General features: G+C 46.6%; 1 protein-coding gene across 1 annotated transcript in view; it reads left to right on the forward strand.

Moving 5' to 3' along the window:
• Nucleotides 1-15,197, forward strand: part of LOC119454638 (uncharacterized) — a 60,183-nt gene that overhangs the window by 16,416 nt on the left and 28,570 nt on the right. The window contains exons 7-8 of the mRNA XM_049668145.1: nt 1,168-1,271; nt 6,087-6,358. Coding sequence (XP_049524102.1) covers nt 1,168-1,271; nt 6,087-6,358 — 376 coding nt within the window. The remainder of the gene's footprint in view (nt 1-1,167; nt 1,272-6,086; nt 6,359-15,197) is intronic.

Raw genomic sequence — 15,197 nt, forward strand, 5'->3', positions numbered from 1 at the left:
GGCCTTCTACGCCGGGCCCAACAAGTCTAATAGCTTGGGTCGTGATGGTCGTTGCACCCAAAGTTCATCCGGCTCTCGTCATGCCATCGTGCATTCGCTTTCACGACGCCTCTCCAGCTTCTTCATCCGGTCACAGGGTTCGTGATACAGTCGTCGTCATCCACACTTCGACGCCATGCATTCCTTACCGCAGCATCGTCGTGATTGATGCCTTTGTGGTCAATCTAACTTCGTCACCCGATTCTGGTTGCGCCGTCACCCCATTGTCGTCATGCCACACTGCCGTTTTATCATCGCCATGGCTTCAGTAACGCCATCGCATTGTTTTCATGCTGGCGACATCAAAGCGAATCCGTCGACCCTTCTGTCGTCATTCTGCTGTTGTCACCCCGTTGTTGTGCCATCGTCGTCAGCCAGTCACTATCATGTATTCGTGGTCACGTGGTCGTCGTCATTCAGGCTATCCTCATACGATTGTCCAAATGCATTGTTCGATACCGGACTAAGTCACATATAGCTGAAGCAATGCAAGTCTCACAATGAGTTGTTAAATAAGCGTGACTTGAGAAATAAGGTGTGTCACGGCAATCCTAGAATGCTAATCGTACTTCCATCGTCAGTCATCGTGAGACGAGTTCTGCCGTATTTTTTATTATTATTAAGGCAGTGTATCAATGACCCGTTTGGAGTGAGGGAAAAAGCTTTCAAGTCGCTTGACTGGCTTTTACTTCCCAGAATGCGTAGATCAGCGGCAGACAATTGTTGCTCATCTTGATAACAGAAAACTTTGAAAACAGTACCTCAGCTGCGTCGGTGCATCGCTCACCTCTGCCTTTTACCCTTGTACTCTTCGTCAAGCATTCTTCATCTCCACTAAATGAATTATGGGCCATTGAGGCCCATAATTTGACTCTCTTGTTAACTGGTGCGCTTGGAGCCAGGCGCCTTCCGGCTCGCATTTCGGAAACGTCGTAGATGCCGTATTATCTTTAATAAACTTTATTATATCAACGCCATTGCAATCAATCTGTGTTGCACCTGCAACCTGGCTTTGTGTCGTATACGGCAGCCCCATTTTCATTGCCCACTTTGCTCATAGAGGCCACGTTTAAGCGGCGGATTGTGGCGCTTCCCGTGTCAATGGAATGACTGCCGTCTGCCTCGCAGGTGGGCATCATGAAGAAACTGGCGCCCCAGGAGAGCCTGTACGTGTGCGGTGGGACGCTCGTCGCCAGCCAGTGGGTCGCCACGGCGGCCCACTGCCTCAAGAAGTAAGTGCGAGTTTTGGCTGGTACGGAACAATGGGATAAATATTACAGAAACGCATCGCTGCCTATGCAGGGCCGCAAAAAGGCTGGCAGGTGTTTTATTATACAAACGAAGAGGCGGGCAATTCTCAATGACCTGAGGCATCCCTCGTTCGACAGCTGTTTCTACGAGCTGTCGGTCAACGCAATGAAAAAATCTGTGACAAGGCGAGAGAAATACGTCGCACCTCTCCCGGATTTAAGCCGCGATGGCCACATTGTGTTGTGCAGGATCTCATTCGACCCACGTTGTGCCTATTGAAGGACGGAAGTGCAACTGACCACCGCCAGGTGCACTTTGTATTAGACAACTGTAGTTTAGCGTTTCAAACCATATTGGGATTCGGTGGTTTGCGTGCGCTATGATAATGTACGTTATTTGTCGATTTTAAGGTTTGTAATGTTCACGCACGCCAAGAAATAGCGTTGTGGAACATGGCGGCACCCATGGCTCCGGCTTCAGCGTGGATATTCGTGACGGTTGCGCTCTCACTCTTGTTGATCGCCAGTAACTATTGAAATCAGCTTTCCCTTCCTCTAAGCTCACCTGAAACGTGAGTTATTGGCCCATAGTACGTCGAGTTTCTGAGATCGTTCGGCGATTCTGGCGTCCATAGGCCTAACGAGAGGCATCCGCATAGCAACAGGTTGGTTGCTAATGTATTGCCTTGATTTGGATACGTTTGGCACGAGCCACCAAACGGCGTCCTGTCTTACAACGTCTTCCTTACGTTTGCATTCGCATATGTTAAACTAAATGGCTTTAAGGGACGCGCACCGTAACGTCCCGAAAAGGCGCTTGCATTTAAGGTACCTAAGGCGACAAACGCCATTCTAAATCTGTCTATTGTTTATTCCGAGTGACTCCATGACCCCACTTTCTAAAGAAGCAAAGCTGCCTCTTCTCAGTCTCAGAAGGAAATAAAAAAGACCTATCCTGTTTTACTGCATAATAAGCGACTTAATATTGGTAGACAAGGGTCTCTACATTGATGAAGAAATAGCGCAAATTACCCCCCTAATAAGCACAACAAACACGTGAAGGAACAACAGTTGACAAAGAAATGTTCCAAACACTTATTTTCTCGTCGACCGCGCAAGAATGGAACCTTCTTTCTGCCCATGTTGTAAATGCTAAAAATGCCAACCCTTGATTCACATTACTTGTGAGGATGGTATTTGGTTTGTTTTAAGGCAGTGAAGTGCTAATGTATTACTTTTGTTTCCTTTTGATGTACTCCAGTGTCATTCTTCTATTGCAATGCATTTTGTATTTTTTACAGCGTTACTGTATTAATACGTTATGATATGTGCCTCTTATTTTATTGTTGTCCCAAAGTGTTACTGTATGAGTGTGGCGTTTTATTGATTTGTTATGTTCAGCACTCCTGTATAGGTCCAATGTTGGACTGATAGTATCTTGAAATAAATAAATAAATAAATAAATAAATAAATAAATAAATAAATAAATAAATAAATAAATAAAGCTTAGAAAGAAGTAGCACACATACGAAAAAGGCACGTTTACTTACTTCGGCCATCAGGGCATGTTTACTTTGAGTAGGGCTGTGTCACGGCCGAAGCGTAAGCAAGTAAACATGCCTTTTATTGCGATAGCAATTATATGGTCCCTTCCACCGGATTTCTGCCGTCGGCGTCGCCGTCACCGTCGCCATCGTCGTCGCCGTCGCCGTGAGGTTCCGTATAGATAAAATCTTCGCCGCGCGCCGTATGCCAGAGCGGAAGCGTGCGGGGACGCACGCTGTCACGGAGAGCGAACGCACTCATCTTCCACGCGCAAGCAAGGAAGCGGGAAGCGAGCGCCGGAGGGAGCGGGAGGGGGGGGCGCACTTCTACTCTGCCTACAACCGCACTCGTTGCTCGCTCGCACCGTCTCTTATCTCCACACGGCTCTGACCTTTATGCGCTGTGCATTCGCCGCTCAGTTTCCGTTGAAGCGATAGACCGCACGTACCTTCGCCCGCTGCGGCGTATATGCGCTTGCTGCCATCGTTTTGTCAGTCGTTGTCTGCAGTCATTCAGTGTGATCTATTCATGTTTGTGCGCGCTCACACCACAGTTAGTAATAGTCGGGCCACATTTTCCAACGCACGCTACACATGCAATGCTGCCCGGATCGGCAGTGCAGCGCTACAGGTGTGTCCCTTCGCACGCGCTGCCCACGGGAAGCGCTTCTCATCAACACCACCGTTTCACACGTGCCTACTCGTGGTCATCGAGTCTCTCTTCATGTCGGTCTACTTACGCCGCAGCACACCTGCTTACTTAACCAGCTCATGTTTACTACAATGCATATTGCTACCAAAGCCGCTCACCTTACTTCGTATGACATTGCTGTGTTGCTATCGCATTCATTGCTTCGCCCTTAAGGCGAAACTGTGACATTTTTCGTATGTGTACACACACACACACAAACACACACACACACACACACACACACACACACACACACACACACACACACACACACACACACACACACACACACACACACACACGCACGCACGCACGCACGCACGCACACACACACACACACACGCACACACGCACGCACGCACACACACACACACACACACACACATCATGCATGCATGCACCCTTTTCCACTTTCACACTCCTAATGCATTAAGACAACGGCCCGCCGGCTACAATGAACAGCTAACCACTACGTAAAATTAAGCCAATTCCACGCTTGTGAAAACTGACGCAACAGCGAAGCTCTGAAAGCCTGGGCGTAGTGGGTATGGCGCTCGCCTTCTGACTGCGGGTACCCGGGCTCGAATCTCTCCTCGACAAGAAAGTTCATTTTGTTTTATTAATTTCTTTATTTCTCTCGCTATCTGTCTGTCTCTTTTCTTTCTCTCTCTGCACCTCCTCTCCTCATTTCACACGCTCTCCACTGACCAAATCTCGGCATGGTTCACCCTCGGCCTTAAAAAGCTTCGCTGTTAAAACAACCACGAAAACAAAGGTGTCTTAAAGAAGGACACACTTTGCCGTCAATTGAGACGCACACAAAGGGCGCACGGGGTGACCACGGGAGCGGTGTTCGCCTTACGTGCGGCATCGGACAGACCGGGCACTGTATAAACGAACGAGCCGGGAAACGCGATCGGAAGATTGCGTTTCCCTCGCATTGCAACGCCTCGCTTCCGCGAGATTAACCCACGCACTCTCAGACGATCCTCGCCTCGAACCCATCGATTTCCAAAAGATGTTCCCTAGAAGCAAGGGTCGCACAGCACGTGAGCTGACGGAAGCTTACCATATAAGAAAGAAAAGAAAACGGAAGCTGCATCGTCAGTCATGCTTTATCGGTTGGAGACGAAATTGTTGGACGGCTAAGTTTGTGATTAGCCGGCGCACGCGTGTATCTCCATTTATTCCTGAGTCTGCATCCGAAATGAACCGGTTGTAAGGGCCGCCCGTGCGTCGTGTTTTGTGTGTGTTTTAAAAAGTATGTCCTTCATCAAATGCCAACCAGGCGAACCAGAAGTTCTGTTGAAACATGTGCCTGAAAGAATATAGGTGAAAACGTCTGCGAAAATCTGAATGCTTATTGAAATATGTAATCTCTATGCGTTCAAGTAAAACCGATGGCGTGCTCACGATTGCGCAACACGCCTATACCGAATGAGCGCTGCTCCCGGTATTTCTGCATTGCGTCATCGGAAATAAATAGGTTAACAGTCGCTCTTTTCTTTCAATAATACGCAAGGCTGATGGCTGTAGTTTCTTCGCAGTATTTGTATAACCGTTTTAAGCACATTCTGGTGCGTCCAATATAAGTTCTTCCACACGTCAAAGAGATCTGAAAGGAAACATTTAGCGGTTCGTATATTTTTCGTCGCATACTGGTCCATCTACATCAATCTGTAATCGACTGGCAATCAGTATGTCCGCATTTTGAATTCCGGTAGAGTGCTGCATGGTTTTTTTCTTCATTTGTTTATTTTAACCGTCTCGGAAAGCCCAATATTGTTTTGGTAAGTTAGATGCGTATATATTTGTTCTTACACTTCTTATATTTATTTCCGTTGTCACATTAACACTTCTGGCGGCCGGCCATTCTTTTGACTTTGTTGCGGACGACACGCAGCTTATTTGACGTTGACCATCATTTATATTTTTCAGCTTTTGTGATATTTCCTTCCCGTCATTAATCCATTCATAGCGAGCGCCTGTGTTATTGCCGGTCTTTTTGTGATCATGTACCCTGTGCTATTTGGTTCTCAATATGGATACTTAACCAGCTCGACCGACTCTGTACTTCTTGTCGAGGATATATATAAAGCAAGATTTGAATGCGAATAAATCGGCGCACACAAGAAAAGCTATGAGGACGATTGCTTCATTACAGAATAAAAATGGGCGCTAAAAAAATTGTGCCGTTTTATGTATATTTTGTTAACTGCTACTATGGTCGCTATTTTGTTCATTAGCTTTATTCTTATTTTGTTTGTGGAATAATGAGCTTCTTACAGGAGAGTAGAAGCTTCTGCTGCTTGCGGGTCTTCTCGTTTTAGTCTACCAGCTAGAAAGCATCTGAGAAAGTTTTGCCCGACGGCGATACATTCCGCAAATTTTATAAGCATTTTTTTTTCGGAGGTGCACTTCCGCGCTTCACTACGTGACAATAGAGATGAACTCACTTTTCTAATCTCGCCCTAAAGACTCCTTGCAATAGCTTGCACGTTAACTTTCTCAATTCGCAGACGTTAACGCGTGGCGGTGAGTGAGCATAATCGCCTTTGGCAGCCTTCGGCCGCAGGACATCAAGATCCGGCTGGGCGAGTGGGACGTGAACCGCGAGGACGAGTTCTACGCGCACGTCGAGAAGCAGGCAGCGCAGGTGGTGGTGCACCCCGAGTTCTTTCCGGGAAACCTGAACAACGACCTGGCGCTCATCCGGCTCGACTCCCCCGTCGACCTCAATCTGCCACACATCGGAGCCGCCTGCCTGCCCGAGCTGCGCGAGACATTCGAGGGACACCGCTGCTGGGTCACCGGATGGGGCAAGGACGCCTTCGGTGAGAAACGGCGGCGTCTCTTCTTAAGGCTTTGGTTTGCCAAACTTTGGTCTCTTGCCCAAAAGGCCAACCAATCGTGTTCCTTGCACCACAACCGGATGGCGCTCGCGTCCGCGCATGTTTTATTAACATGTTATTAGGAACATGTTATTGCGATAGCAATTATATGGGCACTCCAAGCGTATTTCGTCGCCCTGAAGTTCCGTATAAAGTCCAAACACGATAACGTCGTCCCTGCGCGCCGTACGCTGTATGTGCGAGTGAAAGCTTGCGAGGGTAAGCCGACGATCGCCGCTGTATCTCGCGCGCGCGAGGGAGGAAGGTGCGAGGCAGCGCGCCGTCGTCTCGCGAGGAACGGCGGGAGGGGGGCGCCGTATCTTGAAAGCGATATGTGCTTCGCAAGCGCTGTGCTTTCGATGTTTACGGTCATCGAGCGAGGCACGTGTGTTCACCTGTGCACGCGTGACACCGTGCTTGTTAATTTGGTTAGTAAGCCAATGTTTACAACCTTATGCTGCCGATAAAACTACTATCCCTACTTCGTACAGATGTCTACTAATTTGCTATCGCAATCGATGATTCGCCTTTCGGGCGAAGCTGCGACTTTTTTAAATTAAAATATGAAGATATCTGGCCCAGCTGTCGGTCTAGACTCCTGAGGCCTCCTTAAATCCTTTGCTTCAGGAATAGCACGGGAAAGTGAACATAACCGCAGTAGAGATTATTAAGAGGCGTTTGGAAGTTTGGTGGCAGAAAAGTAGGGAGACAACCAACAACGAAGGTGTACAGTAACTAAATTCCCAATAGTAGCTCAGAAAGATTGATGGTGAGAACCTTTGTGTATGTGTTTTTTTTTTTCGTGTCTTTTTTTAAGATGGGTAGGATATTAGGCAAAATAATAACAAGAGCTTGCAGGTGTAACCTAGCGCCCCCTGGGGACGCTCATAGCATCCATCTGCGGCAGCGGCGGCACCGTCCGTGCGGGATAAAGAAATAAATACATTGCGCTGCCCCCGAAGCAAGGAAGAGAGTAACAGAGGCACTTAAGTCTGTTTACGTGCATTGAATGCTGAAGCACTCTGATCCAAGCGATACTTTTCATTTGGTCATGTGCTCGATTTGGGCAAAGCCAGTCTTAAAGGTGAGCCACCCAATTTTGGGGGTGGGCCAAGTCAATATTGGGAGTGGGCCAGGTCGGTTTGGAACGTAGCTGAACTCAATTTTCGAATTGGCCAAAGTCAAATTTTTTGGCTGTGGGTCACGGCGTCCGTCCGACGCCGTGGCTGTTGACCGCGGGATTTCGCGCTGAACCTGTTGTGAGCCGCAGCAGGTCAAGCACCGGGAAGGTGACGCCATCACTTGATCACTTGAATTTTCTTGCCATCGGATCTTCACGCCAGACGCTCACCGGTCTTTCCGCTTGATAGAGCATATAAGGCTATCGCCTTAAAAAAGAACCAGAAAGCTCACTTTCGAGAATCCGCGGCTGCAGGGTAAAGAGGAAGTAAACGCTATTTCCGGGTCGAGTTTATTCCAATTGCGCGACGTACGTATGCGCATGCTGCCCCTAAAACCACGATGCGTTCAAGGCGTCCGTCGCACTCGCTTGTAGTCAGCAACTCTGCTTAACAAATGGTTCGGTATAATCTGTGTGTGCGTGCGTGCGTGTACTGTGTGTACACGTACACACTGCGTGCACTGCATATGCTGCATTTCATATTAAATGCGAAGCATTTTTTGGTGAACATTTGCCACTTTGTCAGTATCTATCTATCTATCTAGCCGCCTACGTCTTGGTGCTCTCATGGCCGTTTCGTTAACTTGGTAGGTACCAAAATTGGCATGGTATGACAAGAGTGTATGACAAACATAAATGATAGGTCATGACATGAATGTCATGACATATGCGTGATGTAGGTAAAGGAACACCCGGCTACGTCTTGGTGCTCTCATGGTCGTTTCGTTAACTTGGTATCTGACTAGAATGAATTCGGACAAGGGTAGTAAGGTGAAGCAAACACTGAAGTATGATGGTAGAAGTCATAGTCATATTCATGACTGAGCAAAAATGACAATGACTCAGCGAAAAAAGATTAACACTGAAAAACCGCTGGAATGGGTTCGGTCGTGGACTCTAAGTAAAGGAAATACTAAAGGATGATGGTGGAAGTCATAGTCATGAGCATGACTCAGAAAAAAGGACAATGACTCAACGGAAAATATTTAACAATCAAAAACCTCTGGAGTGGGTTCAGACGTGGGCACTAAGTGAAGAAAACACTAAAGGATGCTGGTATAAGTCATAATCATAAGCATGAGTCAGCAAAAATGACAATGACTCAGCGAAAAAAGATAAACATTCAAGAACCACTGAAATGGGTTCGGGCATTAATGATAGGTCATGACATGAATGTCATTACATGCGTGTCATGTAGGTCATGAAACAGCCGCCTACGCCTCGGTGCTCCCATGCTCGTTTCGTTAACTTGGTAGGCTTCTCATAACATCAATTCCCACAGGACTGCCGACTTCTTTTAGAATTAGTTGAACCACATCAAACAGGTAAGGCGCCGCTCTAGTTTCAGGTAAACGTGCCTCACCTGGGTCGACACCACCCTGCATGCCCCTTTAATTTCAGAGCATTGGGCTCAGCGCTAGTTTTACGGTTTTTATGTCGCATCAGTGAATGCACGGCCGGCCTAGCGGTTCAGTACACTTTTTTTGTGATGGTGCTAGGCTCCACGATTGCTTCTTTTCGTCTTGGTAACTGACTGTCCTCGAAACAACAGCAAAAGCAACTGCTTCCACATATAGATTTACCATGCTCAATTGTTGCTACACCATTTCTACATGCTGTAAGCGAATCCTGCTCTATTCCTCCGCGTTTTCTGATACCTTGTTACAGTAGGGCCCTTTGATCATCATAAAACATTTCGCTGATGATGTCGTTTGCTTTTTATAGCTGCAATATGGCTGGCTTCGATTTTGCCCATTGAATACACTGATTACCTCTCACTCACTGCTAGGGGCCTTGCATCTGCCGCTGTCCACTAACTGGTATTATCCTTATTGATTAGTTTCCTGGCTTCTTCTTCTGCCTGTTCGCATTTTTTCAGAACCTAAAAACCTAGCTGCCAATCTTAGTGCACATTATACAGTCGTGCCTCAAAAGAGATTTTCTGGTGAGCCTGCCGAAGGCCTAAGAGCCTTCGGCCTTCTATGTCTTCATGAGAGCTTATGTTTGGACGTCAGCTTTCATATTCATTGCGGAGACAGCGCAATATCACCAGTACGCAGAATGAAAAGGCACAGACCAGCGCCGGCTCACATCACATCATAATTAACCTATAATTAGGTCCACTGAAGGACGAAGGGCTCTCCCTGTGATCACCAAATCTTGCGGTAGCTGATTTCATCTTGCGCCTGCAAATTTCCCAACTTCATCATCCCACCTGGTTTTCTATCGTCCTCGACTGTGGTTCCCTTCTCTTGCTATCCAATCTGTAGCTCTAATGGTCCACCGGTTATCCTTCCTACGCATTACATGGCCTGCCCAGCTCCATTTTTTCTCTTAATGTCAACTAAAATATCGGTTATGCCTGTTTGCTCTCTGATCCATACCACTCTCTTCCTGTCTCTTAACGTTAGGCCTGACATTTTTTGCTAAAGCGCTCTTTGTGCGGTCCTTAACTTGTTCTCGAGCTTCTTTATTAACCTCCAAATTTCTGCCCCATATGTTAGCACCGCTAGAATGCAATGATTGTACACTTTTCTTTTCAACGACAGTGGTAAGCTCCCAGTTAGGATTTGGCAATGCCTGCCGTATGCACTCCAACCCAATTTTACTTTTCTGTAAATTTCTTTCTCATGATCTGGATCCCCTGTGAGTAACTGACGTAGATAAACGTACTCCTTTACAGACTCTAGAGGCTGATTGGCGATCCTGAATTCTTGTTCCCTGGCCAGGCTATTGAACATTATCTTTGCCTTCTGCATATTAATCTTCAACTTCACTCTTACACTTTCTCCGTTAAGGTCCTCAACCATTTGTAGTAATTTGTTCTCATTGTAGCTGAATAGGACAAAATCATCTGCAAACCGAAGGTGGCTGAGATATTCGCCGTTGATCCTCACTCCTAAGCCTTCCCAGTCTAAGAGCTTGAATACTTCTTCTAAGCAAGCAGTGAACAGCATTGGAGAGATTGTCTCCTAACCTGACCCATTTCTTGATAGGCAATTTTCTACTTTTTTTTCTTGTAGAGAACCAATGTAGCTGTGGAATCTTTGTGGATACTTCCCAAGATATTCCCGTATGCCTCCTGTACTCCTTGATTACGCAATGCCTCTATGACTGCTGGTATCTCTACTGAATCAAATGCTTTTGCATAATCTATGAAACCTATATAGAGAGGTCCATTGTACTCCGCAAATTTCTCGATTACCTGATTGATGACGTGGATGTGATCCGTTGTAGAATATCCCTTCCTGAAGCTAGCCTGTTCTCTTGGTTGATGTCAAGTGTTGCCCTGCTTCTATTGAAAATTATCTTGGTGAATATTTTATACTGTGCCAAAAGCAAACTAATGGGCCTATAATTTTTTAGTTCTCTAATGTCTCCCTTCTTATGGATTATGATAATGTTGACATTCCTCCAGTTTTCTGGTACACTTGAAGTCGCGAGGCATTGCGTATAAAGTACCGCAAGCTTTTCAAGCATGATACCTCCTCCATGTTTAATTAAATCGACTGTTATTCCATCATCTGCAGCAGCTTTTCTCCGGGTCATGTCTTCATCACTAGTTATAGAAGGAGCCTCTGTGTCCTGGTCATCACTACTTCGAATGAAAGTAGCTTGGCTGCTCATGTCAGTATTGAATTCTTCGGCTGCTTTTACTATGATATCGAAATTGCTTATGATACTATCCTGCTTATCTTTTAGGAAATACATCTTGCCTTGTCCTATGCCAAGTTTTCTACTCACTGATTTCATGCTGCGTCCATATTTTACGGCTTGTTCAATCTTTCCCACATTATAATTTCGAATATCGCTTACTTCCGTCTTGTTGGCCAGTTTTGACAATTCAGCGAATTCTATCTGATCTCTTGAGTTTGACACTTTCATGCTTTGTCGTTTCTTTATTAGGTCCTTTGTTACTTGGGAGAGCTTACCTACTGGTTGTCTTGATGCCTTACCCCCCACTTTAATTGCTGCTTCTGAGATCAACCTAGTTACGGTTTCATTCACTACCTATATGTTTTCTTCATATTTCTGTTCTAAAGCTGCATATTTGTTTGCGAGCACCAGACTGAATTGGTTTGCTTTTACCTTTACTGTGTTTAGGTTGGCCTGTTTCTTCTTGACTAATTTTACCCTTTTTATCTTCAAATTGAGATAAATCCCAGACCTGACTATCCTATGGTCACTGCACTTTACCCGACCTAACACTTCTACATCCTGCAGTATGCTGGGATCGGCAGAGTGTATGAAATCTATTTCATTTCTTGTTCCTCCATTAGGGCTTTTCCAGGTCCACTTCCCGCTGCGACACAACAGGAGGTGGACCTTCATTATTCGGAGGCGATGCCTTTCCGCGAATTCTGCCAACCTCTCTCATTTAGTGTTTCTAGAATCGATGCCGTAGTTGCCAATTGCTTGCTCAACAGCCGGCTTTTTCCGCGCTTTTGCATTGAAGTCGCCCATGACTACAGTATACTGAGTTTGCACCTTTCTCATTGCTAATTCAACATCTTCATAAAACTGTTCTACTTCTTCATCATCGTGACTAGAGGTTGGGGCGTAGGCTTGTACTACCTTCATTTTGTACCTCCTATTCAGCTTTATTACGACGACTTATTAATGCTGTAGAATTCATCAATGTTGCCCGCTACGCCCGAATGGATTAGAAATCCTACTCCGAATTCTCTCACATCTGGAAGATCTCTGTAGCAGAGGACGTGGCTGTTAGTCAGCACTGTATAAGCCACACCAGTTCTTCTACATCCCATGATATCCAATAATATCCCAGGCAATACCTGATAATTATTCAAATAGCCCTGCTAAGCTAGCCTCATTCGCGTGTTGAACGTTGCCAGGTTCAGTTTCCATTGGCGGCCTGTCCGGACCCAGGGATTCTTAGCACCCTCTGCCGCGACGCGGGTATGACCGCCACCTTAGTCAGGTGCTCCGTAGCCACTGCGGACTGAGCGACATGGGTTAATTGCAGGGGTCATGAGGGTGGTAGTGGCCGAATACTGCACCAGGCAGGCCAATTCCTGTTCTAATAAGGGAGTGTCTTTGTTGAAGCTTAGTGGGCCTTCCTAATTTGGTTGCACCTGGACTGGTAGAGCCCCACTGGCATTCGGCGATTTTTTTTTTTGCCTGTGTCGGGCGCCACTCCTAGCCTGAAAATATAGTGTACTGGAGCAGGATTCGAGCCTACGAATCACAACTGCATCTCTATTTGAGACCGAATAAAAGATATGCTCGAGTATTTTTATATGGACCTCATTTTTCTCATCTCTGCATAACCATTGTCATGCCTGCGCGTCGTTGTCGCGCTAGCTTGTTTTCCTAAAATAAAGCTTCGGATGAACCACCGCTTTCCGTTGAAACAGAGCGGTCCTGTGACCCAGCTTCTGGCCAAGGAGGTTTGTTGAAGAGTGGCACATACCCAGTGAAACATGACCAGCGACCCAAGTTGGCGCTGAAGAAGTTCAATCCAAAGCGGTTTAAAGATCGGTACCCCGTACTCAGGCGTGGTTCAAGGTATGGCATAACAATTAGAGACAACTATGTTCCTGTATTTTTGAATAAATTATCTCAGTGTCTTGGGCGTCAAAACTAAATATAAATAAGAAATTTTGTGCTGTGACGTCTCGGCATATTGACAAATAGGCGCTTCAGGAAATTATTTCTCTTCGGTGCTTTATGTTTGGTTAGAGATCCCTTTTTTTCTACTTTATGGACTTTTTAAATGTGGAAATTATGTTGATTAAAACTAATGTACTTCTGGTGCCTGCAGAAGGCAAAAACAGGCAAAAAAATGTTAACCCATTCCACTGGAGTGGAGATGGAAGACGAGCGAAGCTGTACTATGGTGGGAATTACGTATTTACAATTATGACTATTAAGATGTGGTGGTGTAATTAGTTATTTGAACTATTAAAGAATGGGAAATATATATGATACGGTAGTTTTCATTTCTTTAGTGAAGAAAGCGACGAAGAAGAAGACGAGAGAAGATGTGCCCCACATCAGCTCCGTCTCGTTTTTGAATGATTCTGCAGGCAATTTTGGCAGGACCACGGTTTCAAGCACATCATTGGATTCGTGAAGTTAACGCGAATCGGTGGATACCTTTGTACAAGGTGGGCCTGCTTTTTTCGGACTTTTATCGCCTTCTTGTGTGCATCGAACGTAGGAGCTCCGCAAGGCCTAACGCCACGTAGGCCTAGCGAGCCCGCCAAGTCAACATGGCTGATACACGTATGGACGACGACGTCTCCTCGGAGACGGAAGACGGCGAGGAAGGAATGGGTTGGCAGGTGGTCACCAACCGAAGATCGCGATCTGCGGGAAAGACCTGGGGAGCTGGTGGAGCCGCCCATTTGACCCAAGAGTTTTAAGGAAAGGAGATCGCCAACAAAGGTGCTGACGGGGCCGACAAGCTCAAGCGCCGGATTGTGAAGGCGTCAAGGATGCCGCAACTGCCAGGGGAGCACAGGAATATCATTGTTAGGCCTCGGGGAGGCCTCAACCTGAACAAGGTCAGCACTACAGCTATTGGAGAAGCGATCGTCGAGGCGGCCGGAGTTACAGAAGACCAAGCGAAGGGAGACATCGTCTGCCCCACCTTCACACAGAACATCGTGGTGGTTAGTACACCGGACTTCGATCATGCCGAAAGGTATGTGCGACTCAGGTCTATTACTGTCACGAAGGCGGAATATGCAGTCGGGGCTTATGAAACGGCCCCCCACTCTACGTGCAAGGGGGTTATTAGAAGAGTGAACGTCAACTACAGTCAGAGTGCTATCACGAAAAAGATCGTGCATGAATACAACCCAACGGCGTTGGCAGCGCAGCGTATCAAAGCTACGGGCTCGGTTATTGTGCTCTTCGACGGATTCAAGGTGCCCAATTTCATCAAATATGGGTCAACCCTAGTGAGGTGCTTTCTGTACAGGAAACAATTTGACGTATGTTACGCATGTGGAAGAATTGGACACAGATCAGACGTTTGTGCCACACCTGATGTGGTGCAGTGCAGGGGATGCGGTGTGCAAGACCCAGGGGAGGATCATATATGCTCTCCCAAATGCAAGTTCTGCGGTGAAGATCACCCCACAGGTGACAGAGCTTGCAAGCAGTGGTATCAAATACCGTATGTAGTGAGAGTAAGGAGAAGAGAACGCTTCAAAGGGGACACCGAGATGGAATCGGCTCAACCGACAAAGGAGACCCCTCAGGGCGCCGGGAGGCGCTCACGCTCAAGCAGCGGTTCAAGATCAAGACAGCGCTCCCGCTCAAGAAGTAGTTCAAGATCAAGGCAGCGTTCAACATCGAGGGGAAGAAACCGTTCGAGGTCTCGGGAGGCGCAGGTGCGCTTCGAGGGGCAGGAGCTGAAGATCAACAAGAAAAAGGAGCCAGGAGCTACCTGGGCAGATAAAGTCAAAGGAACTGTGAAAGCCACAGGTAAAGTGGCAATTGCCTCGCAGATACAAAACAATGACACCAGAGTAGAACAGCTCATCGGAGAGGTTATATCACTAAATAAAGCAAATGAAGAACTTAAGAAGCATATTCAGGAAATGAACAAAGGGTTAAGGGCAGAAAGCG

The sequence above is a fragment of the Dermacentor silvarum genome, chromosome 5, assembly GCF_013339745.2.
Source record: "Dermacentor silvarum isolate Dsil-2018 chromosome 5, BIME_Dsil_1.4, whole genome shotgun sequence".
Classification (NCBI taxonomy): Eukaryota; Metazoa; Arthropoda; class Arachnida; order Ixodida; family Ixodidae; genus Dermacentor; species Dermacentor silvarum.